At 38.6% G+C, this 20104-nt stretch overlaps 1 protein-coding gene across 2 annotated transcripts in view; it reads right to left on the reverse strand.

Annotated features, from left to right (window-relative positions):
- mta1 (metastasis associated 1) overlaps positions 1-20104 on the reverse strand; it is a 44477-nt gene that overhangs the window by 14775 nt on the left and 9598 nt on the right. For both annotated transcript variants that reach the window (XM_008399153.3, XM_008399152.3), the window contains exons 2-5: positions 14892-14959; positions 12271-12364; positions 2445-2571; positions 643-706 (exon numbers count right to left, since the gene is read on the reverse strand). In XM_008399153.3, the coding sequence (XP_008397375.1) occupies positions 643-706; positions 2445-2571; positions 12271-12364; positions 14892-14959 (353 nt within the window). The remainder of the gene's footprint in view (positions 1-642; positions 707-2444; positions 2572-12270; positions 12365-14891; positions 14960-20104) is intronic.

The raw sequence follows: 20104 nt of genomic DNA on the forward strand, positions 1-20104 counted from the left end.
AAATTTCAGTCCTTCTATCATTTTTTTTCCCCTCACGTGTGCAAGGATGCAATAAACATGAGCTAGTTATGGCAACATATTTCTGCTCTGTGCGGTAGAAACGTTTTTTTTTTTTTTTTTTTTTGTAATGTTAGGTGTTTAAAGCAACAGGAAACCTTCACTGCCAACGCAGCAGCCGCAGGAAGATGCAAGTTTTTAATAAAAAAATAAAAATAAAATAAAAACTTGCTGGGAAGAAAGCAATGCATTTATCTGAATGGAATGACATTGATTGGGTTTATTGTTGGAAAGTTGTTCGAAAATTATGAAATGTTACAGCGGCGGTTAGAGCTGAGGTGATGAAGAGATTCTAAAACTGTAAAAAGTTTTCTTCTTCAAATAAACAAAAATAAAGAAAGCTGAAACGGAAAGCTACTTCCAGGAACCATTACGTATGGCTGTATGGCTGCATGGCTGCAGGCGATTAAAAACTGAAATCAACCACAATCAAAGAGTGAAAAATAAGACAAAAAACAAGCTCTGGTGCAAAGCAGGTTTTAAAAATCTTCATGCGCGGTGCATTCTGCTCACGCGTTCCTCATTCGCACGTTTCTCTGCAAGAATGCCTGCACGCTCTCTGCGCATGGACGCACACATACGTACCTCTCTGTCCAGGTAGGACTTCAGGGCTTCGGTTTCATTCAGCAGCGTCACGCAGCACTTCCCTCTGGAGCCGGGCGAGAGCGGGGAAAAAAATAAATAAATCAAAGCAGCGAGACGCATGAGATGAAAGAGAAATTGGAGGAAAGGCCAGAAGAAACATTTTCAGTGTCTTGCAAAAAGCGTCTGTGTCCCTAAAAAGTAGCATTGAGTCACATTAAAACCCCAGAGTTCAACGCGTCTCATTTCTAGTAACACAAAGTAATGCATAATTGTGAAGAGGAAAGGAGAAAATGCGACGTTTCGAATTGTGTTTATCTGCGTTCAGCTATTTTTATTCCGTTACATCTAAACAAAAACCAGGATAATTGAAACTTGTTTAAAGTGAGGCTAAAAATAAAAAATAAAAGTGCACATTTATAACTTTGTTCCAAATCAGATGAATCACGGCGCAGAGGTCGGTCAGCGATAGTGTCCGCTTGGCTTCGCTAATTGCTACTTTCTATGTTTAGATGATTTCACAGGAAATTATTAACACCTTTATATCTCATTTGGGAGAGTGACAAACTCAGACAACCTGTGAAAAAGTCTGCACACCCGTGTTAATCAGGAAGTCTTAATCAGGCTTGGATTTAACCTTTCAGGACTTTTCTTTAACCCTTAACCGTCCAGCTTCGACGCAGGAATGTCGAGTTATAACGTGGTGATGAATGGAGCTTACTGATGAGTAACGGTCAGGATTAGTCTAGAAACTGGCTTCTGTCAGCATTTAGTGCTCGGTTTGCCCATCAGAGCTTCACTTGGTGCCAGATTTTTTTTAATAAAGCACGGCACCCTTGAGCCCTCAGGCGTCTTTATTAACATTTTTGTCTTTTTCAACACTTTTTTCCCCTCATCAACAAGTCATTTTTTGTGTGTTTTGGAAGTTTGGAATAAAATTTTTATTTCTACAGCGGTCCATTAGACGATAAATTCTTCAGTCATAAAGGACAAACACGTCCACTTCCAGGAAATGCAATAAAAAAAAAACATTTCAGGTTTTTTTTTATTATTATCTTTCTTTTGATAAATTTCTCAAAACTCAGAAAATGTTAATCCTTCATGCCACTGTTATCTATTTTTTTAAATGTTATGCAAAAAAAAATAAAAACAGGATTCAAAAATTTGACTTAAAATATTACTTCAAGTCGCATCTTTTTCAACTTCGTTTTAGGTCAAGTCTTTTGATCAACTTCAGTCCTGATCATAATTATATATTAAACAACAATCAGAGTTTTATGCCTTCAAATGTCAGATTGAGAACGTGATGTTAATATTTTTTTCTGAAAAAAAAAAAAAAAAAAAAGGTATTTTCCACATGCCAAATAATAATGATCTGCTTTGGATATGAGCCAAAATGTAGCAACAATTTAGTCATTTGCGGATAAAATTTATGCTGCACAGACTCCCATTAAAAGCCCCGATTTATAATCTTTCAGTGTTTGCAAAATATAATTATTGGTATAATCTTAGCGTTTCATTTTCTGAGAAAAAAAAAAGTCACAACTTCATTTCAACCTGTAAGGTTTTCACAGGACTATTTCAGGAAATGGGAATTTTTTTTTGTCCTGTTTGATGTCAGATGGTTGAAAATTGACTGAAACCTTTGGGTTAATCAGTTCCTACACTGGTGTGCTCGAAAATAAAATATTGCAATGTTTTTCTTGGTTTGATACATTCTAAGTTTATATTTTGTCTCAAAAAAAGTTGAAACAAAACAAAAGCAAAGGCGCAAGTGCAGCTAGCGAGGCCAGCCGGTTTACTACCTGATGTGTGTTGCTGGTAGGGACTCCAGCTGGCGGGACAGGAAAAGCTCTCTGTGTCTGAGCTGGTGCTTCTGCTTCTCGGGGAGATCGGCCATCTCTGAATTCTCCATCTCCTCCTCCAACTCCCCTAAGAGTAAAAAAAAAAACACAAAAAAAAACAACAGGGAACAAAGGTCAAACATACGCACATCAGATGAGGCGGAACAATGGGCTCCTTTGGGAAAAACAGCAGGAATGGAAAAATCTTTCGGCAGCTGTCGGTACGCCGTCTCAGGTGCACGGCGAGAGGACCTGAAACACGGGGACGCGCACTTGATGAGCCAGAACAATGAACCCCCCCCCCCAGAGACATGAGCCATGTTCGCACACACCTCAGACGTGTTTTATGGGAATCCGACTGACTTTGCGTACAAGAAAAAGCCAAAAGAAACAAGTTCATGTGTAATAATTCTGCCTCCTTCAGATTGGCTGAGGTACACAGCTGCTGTTTTATGTCTTACATGTTGATCACAAAAAGTAATAAGCTCAAAAAGATTGCACTGGTGTTTAAAAAAAAAAAAAAAAAAAAAAGCACAAACAATCTTTGATGTGAGCAGATGAAATTGTAAAAGCTTCCTGTGCAGCTGTGACTCACGTTGACAGGAGGTTCAAACAGCAAAAAGGTGCTCTGTTATGAAATAGGGATGATTGTCATGAAGGGGTTAAAAAAAAAAAAAAAGGTGTGTTCACACACCAGCCCAGTTCAGTTCAAATTAAGAGTTTGACTAGAATGTCCGGTTCGTTTGGGGAGGTGCGAATCGAACGCTGGTGTGCATCGAAAAGGCAAACTCTGCTCCGCCTACAAACCTAGTAATGAACTTCGGGGCGGTTCGAATGAATATGTGATCCAAAATCCAAAAGCAGAAAGTGAACTGAAGCAGTGCATTCTGGGTAAATGCACTGGGTAAACAAATGCTCTCGTGTAACGGAAGAAATGGCTTATTGGTCTTTGACCAATGAGAAAAAAAAAGAGAAATCCTACAACCGCTAAAATCTGACCATTTTTGTTCACATTTTGCGAAGGAGGAAGTTGCGCTCACGTCTTCTTTTCAGGTTTTCGTGCCGCTTTCTCCAGTGGTTCTTGCTACAGCGCCACCACAGGCGAATGGGGGAAAACAGGTTTTTCAAAGCGTTTGCTTCATCTGACACAGTGCAATGTAAAAGCGGCCAGCACCAGCTGAAAATGTAGCAAATTTTGCAATTTTGGTCCCCAAACCAACCAAGCTTGAAACTGCAGTCGTCATTAAAAGTTGGATTTTTTGTGTTTAACGTTGAGAAACCACATCCTCATCTCTCACAGACAGACGCCAAAATCCTCCACCCCTCTTCCTACTTTCCTGTAGAAACTCAAGTAGTACAATCTTTCAAGCCTTCTGGTCATTTTCTATGCGACAATTATTCGGTCTGTCCTGCACTCGTCCATCACTGCGCGGTTTAGCTCATCCACAAAACAAGACGTGTACAGGTCTACGGTCAGGAGAAGGATAAGCTAACACCTCTGCAGATCCCACACATCCTGGATACAAAGCATTTGAACTTAAATCTTCAGCGTCACTCGCAAAAACCAGCCGCCTTAGGGACAGTTTCTTCGCTCAGACCGTCTCTCTGGTGAACACGTAACAGTCGGAGTGCCCGGATTGATACAGCCTCGTCTTCCCATTTCACAAAATCGCTTTATTTATAAACATTTACAAGGAAGAATGTACTTTGTCTTATTGGCATTAGCAGCAACTTTGAATATTTCCAGGGTTTGAATCCTGGTGTGGGGGCATTTTTCCATGTAGTTTGCATATTTTCCCAGTGCAAATGTGGGTTTACTCCAGGTATTCTGGCTTCCTATTGAATTAATTGGTGTTAGTTTGTGTGTTTCTGTGATGGACTGGCAACCTCTCGCCCAATGACCGCTGGAGAGAGGCACCCCCAGGAAAGAAATGAACTGAATAATGGATTTAAAAAAATAAATTAAAAAATCACTTTAAGGAGTGGCAATAATAACAAAAGTATCAAAGACAAAAGGAGCATAAAAACAGTGAGAAATGAAGACGAGAGACTGCCATTATATGGCAGAGGGGGAAGGCCTAAGAGAGGAGAGAAGTGAAACGAAGAGCGCCGGAGCAGTCGGTACGTGCTCCAATTCATTTGGAGTTTCATTAGAGGAAGCGAGGCTAAGAGAGAGAGAGACGGAGAGAGGGAGGCTGGAAGCAGAACAAAAGCAATCAAGGGATTTTCAGGAGAAGAGATGTGTGGCCAAAATCAATAAGTACTTCTTCACTCCCTCACTCTCTCTGCCCAGCACTCGGCGCCCAGCAGACACACCATCAATGCCCAGGAAGAGCAGCTCAGTTCGCTCAGATGGATACACTCTGCATGGGCCCTGCGCCTTCTTCTTCTTCTTCTGCTGCTGCTGCCGCTTCCTTATGGTGCTGAATCATGAATCACACAGGAAACAACCAAGCCTAATTACAGGAAGTGTTCAGTCAAAGCTCCAACAAATGTACAATTTCAATATTCCTGCTTTCCAGACTTAAAGTTTTATATTCCCTCCTCCCCGCCACATAAAAACTAAACCTAGGGACAAACCATGAGACAACCCAAATCTGATGTTTGCTTCTGACCGAGTAGTGTAGTAAATATATGGGCATTAACGACTGTATCGGCCAACATTGATCACTTTCTAACATATTGGTGTTGATGTGTTACAGGAAAAATGCTCCCCCTTTAGGACTAACTACCCGTACAGCTTGGTACCACAAAGAAACCTCATAGCCATGTCTGGACTGTCTTACAAAGTTGCCTCTTTTTTCAAATGTACTGAAAACAATCTGACCTCTTCAGAACAGAAAAGAGTAAGAGCTACAATTCCCAGAATGCATTGGAGCAACAATTAAAGCTATAGTTTCCCTCCTTCCATCTATCAGGCTGATGTTCTTTTTTTTTTAAAAGATACAGATTAAAAAAGGCCAAAATAACTCAATTATTTTCCTGCTGCTTTGCTCTAAAACTAAGCATTTCTACAGAACTATATCATCTAAAACATATTACAATTTATCACAAATGAAACAAAGGGCTTATCCATATCTTTATCAGCAATTATCAAATGTAATCAAATTAATCAGAGGGCTGTTAAAGAACAATAAAAGTGAAATCTAATCCAGCTACGCACACTGTTTAAAGTACATAATACAATGCAGTGTATACTGGTATGAATAATAGGCAGATAATACACACTGAGACAGAGACAATTGCTCTTTTAATTCTCCATTTATCTCCAAACAGCTGAAGCAAAGGGGAATATAAACTGAGCTACATTAATCCCAGACAGCCAAGATGAATCAAACAACCTGAGGAAAATCCTGTAAATAAGTTAAGATTCTACTCTGCGAGATATCTTCTCTTCTGAGCACAGCAGACCCGTTTCAAACAGAAACAAGAGAAGACGCACAACATGCAACAATCATTCCCCCACGAATGCAAACCTTGGATCTAGCAGCGCACAGAATGAGACAGCCACTTAACCAGCTGCAACCCCTCGGGAAAATAAAGCAGCGTAAATGTGTTGTGGAAACATTTTTAAAATCAACGAAAAATACCGCAAGATGCACCGATTACTTTTTGTAGCTAGTTTCCAATTTTTTTTGTACTTGTAAAGCTCCGACACAGATTTTGTTTCTAGGAAATCATCTTTGAGAGCGAATTGGAAAAGTGTCTTCACAGAATAAAATTATGGTTTCTAAGAAAACAACCTCAAGTTATAAAGTGGAAACAGTGCAATTCTCTTAAGAGTCATCAGTGAAAATAAAACCATTATTTTTGATTTAATATTGTGTTAAGTCGGTAAGTTGTTCATTTGCTTCTTATAGGACCCTTATGAAGCCTTTAATACTGCCGTATGTAAGAGAGCAGTTGGAGTGACGCAGCTCCGCAGAACAGGATTTCACAATTACTTCAAATAAAAGAAATAAAATCAAATTAAATCAAATAAAAGAAATAGAGATCACTGGTGTGATCACTTGTGTGCTGAATGTAAGAAGTATTAAGCATGAATTCCCTGCAAGAGTTATAGATCCTAATGCTACCTGAGGGTTTTCCAAAAACGGTGCCAGCATTTCCAAATCCATATTGCACAAACATAAAGTATAAAACGGAGCAACTTTGTTGCAACACAATCAGCTTCCTGTTATCTGTTGATGTCTAACTCTCTTGGTTGCAGCAGCCTGGTTGAACAGATAGAAAATACAGCCTCCTGTCTAAACAAGTCTTGCATCTTCTGGGCTTCGTCCAACTTCCTCTGTAAACTCAGATAGTGAAACGAGCTGCCAGAGTCGTCTTCACCAAGGAAGAACGTCCACGCTTTCCTCATGTGCGCGTCACTGACTTTATACACACACACACACACCTACACACAAGCAAGGATTATCAAGTAGTCCATCGGTTGTTTGGACCTTCCAGCTGGCGCCTCAGTGCGAGTCCTTGAGTGGCAACCCAACTTCGCAATGTACCCACACCACACTCTCTACAAATTGCCTCTCCATCTCACCTGACCCAGCCAATTATCAATTATTGATGAATGGGTCCCCTTACTGGCCTGAGAGATGGAAGAGGAAGGTGAGGAAGAGAAGAGAGCGGGCCTGAGGGTGAGATGTTGGTGTGAGGAGAGCACAATGGACCTTTATTACCTTAATAAACCTCCTATACTCGATATGCAGAGAGTTAATGTGTCAACAGCAGATGTGCAGTTAAGACTTGCAATTCTTCATTATTATTGGTACTAAATACTAATAATAATTTTAAAAAAATATTGGAGAAAAAAGTTTAGCAATAGTAATCTGTTGATTTTAGGCATGAGCAGACAGTCTGAAAATGTTTTAATTTCATATTTTCCATTTACCTGTCTAAGTTTTCAGGTCATGCTAACTGAAAACACCCTTCAGAGTGGAAGTCATCACTGCAGTAAGACAGTTAGCCAGTCGTCCGTATTGTTGACACATTTTAAAACATCCATCCAAGGAAGCATAAAAGGTTGCAAGCTGCAAATAATTTCCTATAGAGGCGCGATTCATTCAGGCTGCACCAGAGGAGAACTATGATTTTAAGAGTGTTGTCCTTTTCGCTCATTTGTCTTATGATGCTTTTACAACTTTTAGTGTTTCATACCAAACTTTTGCAGGCAGGAAAAAGTGCCGTCTGGAGAGTCTTGGAGAATAGACTCAGAGCAGACTTCAGTAGATAACAGGAAGGAGAAACTAGACCCATTAAAATAACTCTGTCTTCTTTGAAGCTTTCATTCTCTGTCATTGAACATGATGAACTGGAAATGTTAGTCTTTAGGAAAATGTAGGGGTGTACATTATTTAATACAGAATACACACACAGAGATGGATGTCTACGGTTAGCAAAGCGGACCATTCTAGATGCCCTAGCTGTTAATATCAGGTCCTAAGACCTGTTTGAAGTGACTGCTCCATATCAGAGTTTGTCAGTTTCAAATTTAAGACTTTTTAAGACCATTGTGAATTAAATGGTCTTTGGCTGGACAAAGTTAATTAATGTATGAATTTTGTTCAGCCAACTGGCAACAAATTTGCTCTTATTCATGATAGATGCAAACAAAAAAAATAAATAAAATAAAACTAGCTAGCGAGCTAGCCAGGGTATGTCACCAGTGACTTACTGGTAGCCTCCAACCATCTAGTCACTTCTGTCTGGCATAAAAGTTCTGTGAGAACTATAATTAAATAGTCATTTCAGATCAAAACAAATGCAAACAAATAACTTGTGTTTAACATATTTAAGTCCAAGTTACTTGAATTTAAGACATTTTAAGTCTTCATTTTAGATTAATTGAAGACTTCTTAAGGATGCACAGACAAACCGCATATAATGATGCATTTGTTTTGAAACGGTAAAACCTCACAATGGTAGCTCTCTCACATGCACACAGCATGACATGGATAGTTTTTAAACAGGATCGGCTAAAATCAGAATTGGCAGCTTGAAGCTTTTACAAAAGCAGAGACAAAAAAAAAAAATCAGCCACAAAATCCTGATCAGTGCATCTCTCCTAGTAGCCAATAGTTGAATGGATACAAATGTGCTGCTACAAGCTATGGAGTGGCTCAGGAAATTGAGAAATACAAACATACTCTATCTCAGACTAAACATGTTACAAAGTAAAAAAAAAACAACAAAAAAACACGCTTGTAAAATACAGTCATCAAAAATGCAACTGTAGGTCAAAAAGAAGTGAAAGGCTTACCAGCTATCTGCACAGTTCTCTGTTTGCTACGTAAAAGACGACTTCCAGAAAACTTTTTCAGTGTTCAACCTTTTCCTCACTCTAGTCCATTATCATTTTTTCCCCCTCCAATTCACAGCAGATTCCAAACAAGAACAAAACCAGCACAGCTGGAAAGTAAGATGACTCTTTATATCGTTTGCATTAGCTTTACCATTGCACCTATTAAGAGTTTATGGACTTGGTTTTAAAAATTCTGGAAAAAAAACAAAAACAAAACTAAGGTTGAATCAAGGCAAATTCATGCGTTTGAAAGGAGGAGTTTCAGAGCCAAAAAAAAAAAAAAAAACAGAATTAGAAACAGTCATCTTCCATTATGTTCAGTTGTGGGAGCAAAAAATGCCTAATTACCGGAGCTACGAGTGAGGCGGCCGTAAAACGTCTTCAGTCTTCAAGTAATGAAGCACATTTTAAATGAAAACATAAGCAAAACTGGGTTGGATAAACCTTGCTAGCTTCCCTAACTGCCATTGCTTTTGTGAATCGCTTTACAAATAGCAATGAGACCACAGTTTATAGGAAGAAGGCACCACCTTTAAAAAAAATAATAAAAGAAAGAAAGAAAGAAAAAAAGAAACTAAAGATTGAGTCACGGCAAATTCATGTGTTTGAAAGGAGGAGCTTTGGAGCCAAAATGCCAAGTTTTCCAGAGAGACCGTCCACTTTGGAGCCCTGCTTTACTCGTAGGGAGGGACTAAAGCTCGAGTTGAAGGCCTCGCGCAGAAGGAGCACTGCGAACCTCTGCAAGCAAAATATTTGATCAATGACTCACAGCAGACACCCAGATTTATATATACACAGGCCACGAAGAGCTGCTCTCCTCAGAGCCATTAGAAATGTTAAATTAAAAGTAGATTCAAGCCCTCCAGTGGCACCTAAAGGCAGCAGCTCTGGTCTATTATGCATGCACATGCATGTATCTGCAGTCATGCACTCAAGAGGATGTGAGGTCACAGCTGCAGAAATGCAGATGGGATGTTAACCACACCCATGTGGTAGAGTCTAATTCTCACCGTGTTTTCTTTTTTTTTTTATTAGAAATGTTGAAATTGTCAAGGCAACCCATCAACAATCCAAATCTGGTCCAATCTACTAAGATCCTGCAGAGTATTTCAATGTGCTTTCATATAAGTACATTTGAATTTCTAATCTACACTTCTTCTAGACATTAATTGCATACAAAAAAAAAACTCAATAAAGTACCACTGACTGGATTGCATCACAAGAGGACGCTGGGTATTCCCACAAAAAAATAAAAAAATAAAAATCTAATTCCACAATAGATGTGCCCCCATGTCTCCTCTGTGGACGCCGTGGTTAAGACTTGTATTTATATAAACGCGCTTCCAAAAAGGCCGGTCGGTCTCTTTATAGAGACTCACTCAAGCGCTTTCACACCCTTCGAGCCAACACAGCCTGCCACACCCAGCCGGAGTCTACAAGTTGGGTTGCAACCCTCCAGAGCGTGTGGATGACAGCACGACTTACTGAGGACGGTAGACTGAGTTAAATGAAATTGTGGAAAATACTTTTACTATCCAATTTTTGGGAATATAAAAAAATTTTTGGGTGCAGTTTTAATGCTAATCTAGGAGGTTTCACATCTGATGAAGACACAAATATATATATATATATATATATATATATATATATATATTTTTTTTTTTTTTTAAGCATCTGATCCTAATTATTATATATTAAACATGTGACAACATGTATTTAATAAAAAACAAAGTGGTAATGTAAGGAAAACTGACTAATGCTTTGATTGGACTGTGTGTGTGTGTGATAAATCAAATTAGAAACAATTCATTAGTGCTGTTTTTAATGTTCAAAACCAAAACTTGCTTTGACTAGCTTTACGGCTAAAACTACACAGATTAATTGTGATGAATCCATTATTTAATTAATTGTCAACTAATTTAGTAATCTGTTGATCGTTAAAATATATGTATTTGCTGAAAAAACACAAAGCTCTAATTAAGCCAATGCTGTACAAAGAAAATGTATACATTTAAGATTAAAAAAAACCCTTGTAATTATGTTCTAACCAAACTCCTAAAGTGGCATAGCTGTAGCTTTACCTGATTCAAATTCTTTGAGCAACTTTTGCCATGCAATTATTTATCGGTTAGTCAAACAAATAAACAAACAGCATATCAGCCATACACAGTATTCATATTCAGAAGGTGCTGAGCATTTCACATGTTAGAAGATTTTTTGTTTTAGCTGATGCATCATTTCTGACAAATGATCACTAAAAGAATTACTTTATTATTCCCAAAGCAAAATTAAATACTTTTGAATTTGAATATAATTCAGCACCTATTGGCTGCCTAACCAAACTAATCAAAATATTTAATGCACATCAAGAGATTACGACAGTCTGTAGAGTTAAAACAGTGTTTCACCTACTCAAACTTATGGCTTTTTAAGACCACTATGGATCAAATTTAAAACCTATATCACAGCAGAGATGCAGAAAAAAATGCAGAGGACCAAAATTGTAACATTTCTGTGGTCTTTTTGTGTCTCCTGGCAGCCGCCTTGTGCTCTCTAGCTAGCTAGCAAGCATTAGCAGCTTGTTATTGGTAGCCTAAACCGCCTTGAGATGAGTGAAGAGGTCTCCTCCGCACAAGAGAAGAGAAGTCCCTACATAGAACATATGAGATTAAATGGTCCTGCCACAACAAAACTTAAGACTTGTGATGAACGTATTGAAGGCCGACTTACATTTTCTTTACGGAATTTCAGTCATTTTAAGGCCTCAATTTAAGACACATGAATTCAAAGCCTTTTTTTAGAATACTTTTTAAGAATATGAAGCCACCAGGCCCTAAACATGGAAGAAATCCTGTTTTTTTTTTTTTCTCTCTGCCTCTTTACCCTTTCAATTTAGCTGACCTCTTTGGCGATGACGCAACAGTCTGGAATGGCTGCCGCTTTTTAGCAACAGCCTTCTGCCACCTGCAGCCACAAATCTTTCTTTTGAACGCGCTCCTATTGGATTTGCCACACAACTGAACAGCGTTCCCTTTGAGCTCATTTGCGTCCCTGTTCGCCGACCCTTCTCTTGGGAAAAATATCCAATCACAGATATCAACACTGAGAGGCGACCTGGGGTAGCGATACTCTGAGTACGACTGGACTTGCTTTGGAGAACAGCACTCTGCAAGTGAAGAGCTGCACATTGAACAATTTCACACACGCACGCACATACACACACGAGCGTGCGCGTATACAGGCAGAGGAGTTGTCACACTGCAAAACAAAAGAAGAAACAATTTTCTCCTCAAACAAGTCTGCAGTCTGGATCAGTGCAGTAAAACCTCTTTTGATTTCAAGCTTGCACTATTTAATGTTGGGGCTTTTCACTTCGGCAGTGAGAAAATAACAGAAAAGGTTTGTAGCAGAGGAGGGCATTTTTATGCTGGGGGCTGGAAGTCTTTGATGCCCGATGCTTACTGGTTGGGTTTTTGGTCAGTCACTTACTTGCATGTTTGTCTGCCAGAGCGATGAGTGTGCTGGAGATGTCCCTGCGCCGGTAAAAACACACCACTTTGGCCTCCACATTCCCATTGGCTGTCTGCAAAGCAGAGACAATTGACGTTACCAAGGCAACAAGTGGTGCCGCACAAAGAAAAACCGAGACGTGAGAATGCACTACACAGACTAAATTAAAAAAATATATATATTTCTTTTAAATCAGTGCCAGACTTGTTGTTAATGTAGCCATTTTCCCTACAAACTTAATGAGACATTGAATCATTTCTCAAAAACAAAAAGACTAAAAAATGGTTTTGTGCTTAGAGGAGTTGAGGCTGAATTATGTTGAATTGAGAACTGAAAAAAAAAAGTTGGAAAAAAAAAAATAATTTTAAGCTTTTATTCTGCCAGCAAAGAGGACTGCACCTTCTCTTTTTGTTACTTAAATAATTTCAATCCCACTTACAGGATCCTCTGTGTGAAACTCAATGTAGTAAAAGATGATGAAACTTGATAATCGGTTCATGTGCAGCAGTGAAAAAAAAATTAGCAAAAAACTAAACCTCAGTCTGCATCACAGACATCAGCAAGTAGAAATGTACCAAGAAATCGGCTGGCGATCAGAATTTACAGAATCAAAAACAGAGATTAAATGTGTGTCAACCAAGCAGAAAGTCCTCATTAATCACATTTAGAATAAGATAATGAAGGACATTTTATAAAGGAATGTGTCTTACAGCTAAATTGGGAGATTAAAATCGTAAATAAAGATGTGTATTCAAGGTAGATGCAAATTAAATGTTTTTTTTTTGTTTTGTTTTTTTTAAAGCAAATGGCAGGAAACTGACAATATCAAAAGGTTCAGCCGTAACTATAATGTGACGAGGTGATTTCAAGATCTGTGAATGTTAATCTGACGTGATTTTAAATCACTGGAAACTAAACCTGTTCAGTGACGACTATTTCAATTCTTTCACACACGCTTTGTCATCAAAACGGGTTCACTTTCAACAAATACTCTGAAAGCATCTGTTGCCACTTTTAAGAATTTTACCCCAAAACTTACTTAAGCCGTCTTTACGTTTTATGCAAGGAGAGAATGGATTCCTCCAGTTTAGTCCAGTGTTTTTGTTGAGCGGTTTTCCTTGTACACATCTACGCTTTTTAAACCTCAATCTGAGTCCGTAGCGCGAGGAGACCGACAGCGACAGTCGGAAAAGAAGAAGGCCGACGCCGGGATCTGTGTCAATCACGTTAAAACAACTTCCACATTTTGGAGCAGAGGCACAGATCAGGAGATTGGCACCAGGTTTTTGACAAAAAAAAAAAAAACAACAAAAAGACAAAAATAAAAAACAGCTCGCAGGCTTGACTTGATGAGTGACAGCTCGTCTGCCCCCTTTTAGTGCTGCTTTTATTATAATAAAACAATTTGACTGCTTTCGATGCAAAACAGATGGAAGAATTTAAAACAGACTGTGACTAATGGTAGGATTTCAACTCCCAGGTTGCAATTTTTGAAATTATTAATGAATAAAATGTCAGTTCTAGCTGGTGATTATTGACAGCTGCTGTTTATTATTGATAGTGTCCTGTATTATTTAATAGGAGACAAGCCACAAAACTGTAGAGCTGTTTTAAGTGCCTTAAAACAGTGATTTGTTCATATCTCTAATGTCTTTTTGTAATAACTTTGTAACAAGAAATGGATTTTACCTCTGAAATATAGATTTAGCACTTTTCCTAACAACTGAAAACGATTATAAAATCTTGGAAGAATGAAATAAAGCGGTAAGACCTCTAACCCTATCACAATAATAAAAAAGGGTTTCAGCAAGTCTAATCCAAGACTTTTTAATACCAGATTGAATAAAATTTAATATTGGAAAAAAAAAAAACTACAAACACAGGGGATGATTCCTGCTGGATCGTATCGGCTGGCAGTGGTAAAAACAAAAGTCGCCCAAGCAACTGGTGCACTTACTCAAAACGGACACACAAAAAAAAAAGCTAGCTAGAAAGCTAGATAGCAAGGATGTATTAGCAACCAGCTGCTGGTGCCTCGAGTTACAAAAAAAATAATAAGTTGTGCCCAGGATGTGTGTCAAAAGCAAAGTGGAGGAACTCTCAATCGACGTCATGCTGTGCTTGCAGCTCTGGGAGAGAGAACAACTTTCTCTCTCCCAGAAAGTGGAGAACGTGTTGGTCTGCACAGCTCTGTAAAGACAGGGAGTGTCCTAGACAAATCAAGGCCAATTACTTTATGTACTTGTATTACAGTTTGCACACATTGCTTTAAATGTAATTAATCTCAAATCCTCTATTTGTTTCCAGTGACGCTCAAAGCGAATGAGCGACTGTATTGGCTGCTGTGTTTTCCTGTCTAAGTTTAGTTAAGTGGGAATGTACCAAGATGTACTGTTCCTATACTTCAAGCTGAACAGGTTTACAATAATAAAAAAAAATAAATAAATAAAAAACATTTTTCTACAGATTTTACTTAAGGAGACGAAGGAAAGATACAACGTTAGAGGATTTGGTGAGGCAGAAGCCTTAACAACCGATACACAGTGGTGGGATTAGTGCCACATTCAAGGGTGGAAATTCAACCTCCGACACCCACTCACCTTGTTCAGCTCCTCTATCCTCCTGATCAGAAGTGGGTTGCTGGATGAGTTCTCAAAATAAACATAATCTGCGGAACAAGAGGAAGAGGAGAAAGGAAAAAGAAGAAACATGACAATCGGCATTTTAGAGTCACTCAGCAACATGGGGTGCCTCCATTCGGACACCGCGACTGCTTAATTAACAAGTGTGCACCAGACACGTCTACAAAAATGCGAGTTTAACTTGATTAGACTAATTTCATACGCAGAGAGTCCCCATTGTAGCCGGGGAGGCCGACTGAATGAGACGTTGATGCGCTAATGCGCGTCTAAACAAAACAAATCTGGCGCTGCAAACCTTCAATTCAGCCTGCAAACCTTGAATTTCCTCAACCCTCATGCTCTCTTTGTCTTTTGCTCCATTCATTCTCCTTCTGTTTAGTGTTGTTTGCATGCGCAGTGGGTCTGAGCTTGTGTGGGTGTGATGAGAGCCTGTATAAGCTTTAACGTGTGTGTGTGTGTGTGTGCGCGCGTGTGCGTGTGTGGCTCCTGGAGCAGCTCCAGGCCCACTGGAGGCTTAGCTCTCACCAGGATGTCCCCACAGGCCCCGGTCTTGGTAGGGTGCCTGGTCTTAGCCCTGCATGTGTCTTGGCTGAGTGTTTTCAGATTATACACAGCACTTGGTAAGTTGCCTGGTGCCGGAGCTCTGCTAAAGTCACCCCCGTATGTATCGCATGCAGTCTCTCAACACCCCCTGGTGCTCTGCTCTTGACCGTCAGGGGCAGGGATTGTATGACTTTCCACCAGAAAAAACCACAACAATTCTTGCTTTTTCTGTTTCCCCACTCTGAAAATGCACTGACACAAACCGGTTGAGGCACTCGGGATGTGAATGACAGCCAAAACTATGCTTAATGTCAAAAAAGTCCCCACTTGTAAATAAATTACAAAAAATAAGTTATTGTATTTTGTTTGGACAATAATTTCATTAATGTAAAAGTAGCTTGATGGTAAAACAAAATTTCACACAACTGAAATTACTGCTTTTTTTCTACAAAACAATCAACTTCAATGGGTACAAAATTAGAGATTTAAACAACAATTTTAAACTTTACATTTTGGTACATTAAATTAAATTGAGTAGTTTTGATTTTGGTTCAAATCCTTTTGATTAACGAGAACCATGGCGTCGAGCTGTAACCAGATCTAGTCGGTGGCAGCATGGGACTTTTATGCGACTTGGCACCCAGCTGTAAGCACTGCAAGTCAACTTTATTTACACGGCAGATTTAATAGACTTCACATCGCCCACAGTGATGTTTACATTTCCAGAAACAATGTAAAAACCAACAACGAATCGTTAAGTGATGGAGAATACTTTTTTTTTCTTTAAATTGAGTCCAGCATTCACAAATTTAAAAAAAGCAACAAAAGATTTAAATTTGAAGAAATAATATTAAGATTAGTAGCCAAAATATAATTTTGAGAAGATTAGCAGGTTGTAAATCCAATTTTAAATATTTAATATTTCTGACTTAAAGTCAGCAATGAGAGGAAAATATTAACAGACCTGGAGCAGCAACTAAAATGTCTCCATCTACTTTCAGCTAACATTATTTAGAGTAGGAATAAGCTATATAGACTTAAAGCTTTATCACAATATTCTGTGGTACTATTGTGATAACAATAAAAGTGACAACAAAGCTACATCACCAAGTTGCACACAGTTACCGGATTTTATCATATTTACAAATGTATTGACATTTCTCGAAACGCTGATTGAACAGTGGAGAAAATAGTAAAACAATCCAAACAATATGGGCAGTTTTAAACTTTATTAATTGGAATTTATTGTAACAACAATAAATCAAAATTCTAATGACAAATTTATCACGCTAAATCATAAACAGTGCAATAAATACCCACCAAATTAGGGTAGGCATTAATTAATTAGCAGGTTTAAGTAATTGCTTTAATTTTACAACATGTTTCTTCTGATTGGATCGTTTTCTAATTTTATGACAGACATCCGTCTCATTTTCTGTCAGAAACGTCTTGGTTGAATAAAAATAGTCTTAAATCTCAGTCTGGCCGGGGGTATGAATAATTTCTGCAGGACATGCCAAAACCTGACAGGAGGCCATAAGTCCAAGAAAGTGCTGGAAGCAAAACTATCCCATTAACTTTTACAGTGGCTCAGGTTGGGATGGACAGATCGCAGCTTCAGCGACCGCCATCAGACTAAACACGGTGGAAAAACATCGACTTGTACATTCTATATTTGCTGATGATTGTTTTTGCTGTATTTCTCACCACAATAATCTCAAATTTTAATTGTTTGATTTTGAATTTATTACAAAATTGGTTTTTGGAACAACCAAGCTAATCCTACCACATGAACAACCACGGTCACTCATTGCACATAGCCCACCAATAATGTAGTCGTACCTTCATGCCTGCAGTTTTCACTTTATGTGCATGTAAACTCCTGGCACTTTGTGGCAAGTGATGCAAACATGCAACCAGGAAGAAGATGGGTCATATTATTTAGGTGTGGGAGTCATCTAAAGTGATAGGAATGCAAAAAAAATATATACAATTCATATTTTAATGTTGTCATTTTTAAGATTATGACTGAATTATTTAAGTTTCTTGATTAAAGAAATTATTTTGGATTCCTTGGTTTAGGATTTACATTAAAAAGAAATTATATTTTTGGTTGGCCCAAAATGATGATCTCCGTAAAGAAAAAAATAAAAATCTACAAAATACAGATCTTTTCATCCTTGCTGATTCAAGCCAAGTAGGCTATACCATGCCATGGACTCTGATAGAAATATGTGCTTTAACTAGCCAATTTTAACAACAAAAAAAATTCTAGAAATATAAAAAGAAAAAAAAAGAAAATCAAAACCAGTCACAAGTTTTCCAAAAGAAACTAAGAAAAGAAAATATCTACAGTCAATGTAACCAAAATTAATAAAAAAAAGGTGGCAACAGAAACCTGACTATACAATGCTCTATGAAATGACCAATAACTTCCCTCTGTGAACTCACCAATACAGCAGCAGTAATTCAGAAGAAATGTAGAGTGCAGTTTTCTCTCAGGCACTCTTTTTTTTTTACTGCTGAACAATACTGTAAGACATTGGGGGGATCCACACGAGGCCCATCAGCCCTCACACTGTAACAGCTTGTTATCAGACTCCACTGTCACTATGACATCTTCATCACACTGCTGTATACCAAATAGGGCGGCATGAAATCGAGCGCTGGAGAGTTAGAAGATGATCATAAGATATTCGGGTAACTCCGTTTCAGACACCCAGATAAGACAGCAGACTGAAAAGAAAAAAAGAAATTATAACAATACTTGGAATAAGAATGTAAATTGAAATCTTGGAATGTAGAAGCAAAATTTTTTACAGTTAATTTACACAACATGATAATTGAGCTGTAGAAATGGTCATTTCATCTGTTGATGGGCAAGTGTCAGACCGCCGTTTTCCCTACAATAAGGTAGGACTACAGTAAAGCACATTCCTCCAATTTAACTTGTTACTGAAAGTTCACACAAAGAAAAAGCAAATCCAAAGCTCCCTAATTCTGACCGAAAGGTTAGAGTGCAACACCGATGATTCGGCCTGTCCTATTGCCGACGTCAAGGCGGAACCCGTATCTGACTCCACATTGGAGTCTGCAATTACCATCCCAACTTCAGCGCCATCTGTGGTTTCTGATCTCTTAAATAAAACTAGCTTCACCAGAAGGAAATCCTACAGGAGCGTTTCCTCAGCAGCAGGGGTGATACAGCACTCTCCCTATGTCCTCCATTCACAGACACGCTCTTCTGGTTCCGTGATTGGCAGTCCTTCATGGAGTAATGAAGTCCGAGGAGAGCAGGATGTAAAGCATATAGTGGTGAGGCCAGTAATGACCCAACAAGAACCAGAACAGCAGTTGAAAGGAAACACTAGCTTAAAAATAGACAAGGTGTCTAGTATAGGTGGACAGCAACCTTCGCATTTGCATGCCAAAGTATTGACAGTGTCACAAAACAGTAATGATATCTAACCCAACAGACACAAATGTAGACTGAACAAGGTTGGTGGCATCAACTAACTCACTCACTCTTTGTTGAGTAAGCACCCCAACATATTTGGGAATGCGTCACTCAGTCAGGTCCACTCGTACACGATGCGGACATTTTGTCAATTTTACAACCGTGCGAGCACACCGACTCGTACAGTAAGCTGCTGGGTAGGAAACAACAATCACAAAGTTTTGTATGCGGCACCAAACTGATAATCTAGGCAACCCGTCACTACAGTGCACAGTGTGACTGCCACTTTCTGTGCAGGACCAGCAGCTGTCCGATGGGTGCCCTGGTGGAGGAGAAACAAGGCTTGGTGCCCAACTGGCTCATCAAACTTGCTAGTATGATATCCATTCAGATTGTGGGAAAAAGACAGAATTTGTCAAGAAAAATTTAGGTAATCGGTACGCTTGACTGAAATTTCAATTGTCCGCCGACGGTGTGCGCAGAGTGCCCAGTACAGATTCCACACAGTGCACCTGAGTAAGTGGGAGCAGTTTTGTGTTTTGCTGCTTAAAAATAAAAAGCATAAAAGTAGAAAATAAGTACAAAAGCTTAAGAGAAAGTTGTGGATAAAAGACGAACGGCCACGTCACTAGTTTGGCATTATTTTTGACATTTAAAACAAAAAGCTAATCAATTACTGATATTTATTGATATAAAATTCTTATGTGTTAAAAAACCAAGTTTTTTAGCTACATCGCCCAGCCAACAAATCAAGGATAATTCTATACTAAAATAAATGTTTCAGAACAAACATGAATCTTGAACATGTAAGGCATATTTCTAAATCAGTCATTATTACAACGTTCAGATTTTCTGATACTGCAAAATAAATCTAATTAAAAACCAGCCACAGAAAATGATAATGACGAGTCTGCTTCTACAAATGAACTCATTTGAATATATTTTTTTTTTTTATAGGACCCAGCAATAATTTTGCACCTTTATTAAAGCTCTAAATCAAAGCGACATTCTGAATGGGTGTTGTGACAAACTGCAGGGACCAGTTCTGCTGTTCATTAATTGGGAGCCAGAAAGTGCTGTGAACGTTTCAAACATGAAGCAAGACCACATTTTAAAGTTGTAACGTGATGAAGGGTGTGATTCGCTTCCAAGCATCTTAAGACGATGACAG

Source organism: Poecilia reticulata, chromosome 22 (genome assembly GCF_904066995.2).
Source record: "Poecilia reticulata chromosome 22, P_reticulata-male-v2, whole genome shotgun sequence".
In the NCBI taxonomy this organism is placed as follows: Eukaryota; Metazoa; Chordata; class Actinopteri; order Cyprinodontiformes; family Poeciliidae; genus Poecilia; species Poecilia reticulata.